This window comes from Myotis davidii, unplaced genomic scaffold (genome assembly GCF_000327345.1).
Source record: "Myotis davidii unplaced genomic scaffold, ASM32734v1 scaffold17, whole genome shotgun sequence".
In the NCBI taxonomy this organism is placed as follows: Eukaryota; Metazoa; Chordata; class Mammalia; order Chiroptera; family Vespertilionidae; genus Myotis; species Myotis davidii.
In genome coordinates this window covers 77,599-78,035 of record NW_006288624.1, presented here as the reverse complement: position 1 = coordinate 78,035, position 437 = coordinate 77,599, and the positions used below count along the sequence as shown (strand labels likewise).

General features: G+C 66.6%; 1 protein-coding gene across 1 annotated transcript in view; it reads left to right on the top strand.

Moving 5' to 3' along the window:
* Positions 1-437, top strand: part of PAPLN (papilin, proteoglycan-like sulfated glycoprotein) — a 49,564-nt gene that overhangs the window by 18,768 nt on the left and 30,359 nt on the right. Inside the window, exon 12 of the mRNA XM_015562003.1 lies at positions 95-218. Within this exon, the coding sequence (XP_015417489.1) occupies positions 95-218 (124 nt within the window). The remainder of the gene's footprint in view (positions 1-94; positions 219-437) is intronic.

Here is a 437-nt window from a genome sequence, read left to right as displayed (position 1 = left end):
CAGGTCCCTCGGGCCTGGGCCGGCAGGAGGGTGTGGGAACGAGGTGAGGGAGGAGCTGTCGGTGATGGGCCTCAAGGGGGACCGCCCTGTGCAGCTCATCAGCCAGGAGTCCAGCCCCGGTGTGCGCTATGAGTACCACCTGCCCCTGAGCACCCGCCGGCCCGGCTTCAGCTGGAGCCACGGCTCCTGGAGCGACTGCAGTGCTGAGTGTGGCGGAGGTGAGGCCACGGCCCAGGGGACAGGCTGTCCTCTCCTCACGTCCAGCCCTGCAGGGGGAGGGGGACAAGTACCTGAGACATCTGCAGGTCCTGGGGCTCCTTGGGGAAACCCTGGGGTCAGGGAGGCCCACAAAGGGCCCCCACCTAAGCTAGGAGAACCAGATCTCTTAGGAGAAGGTTCCATGGCAGTAGAGGCCGAGCCTGGAGTCCATGACCAGC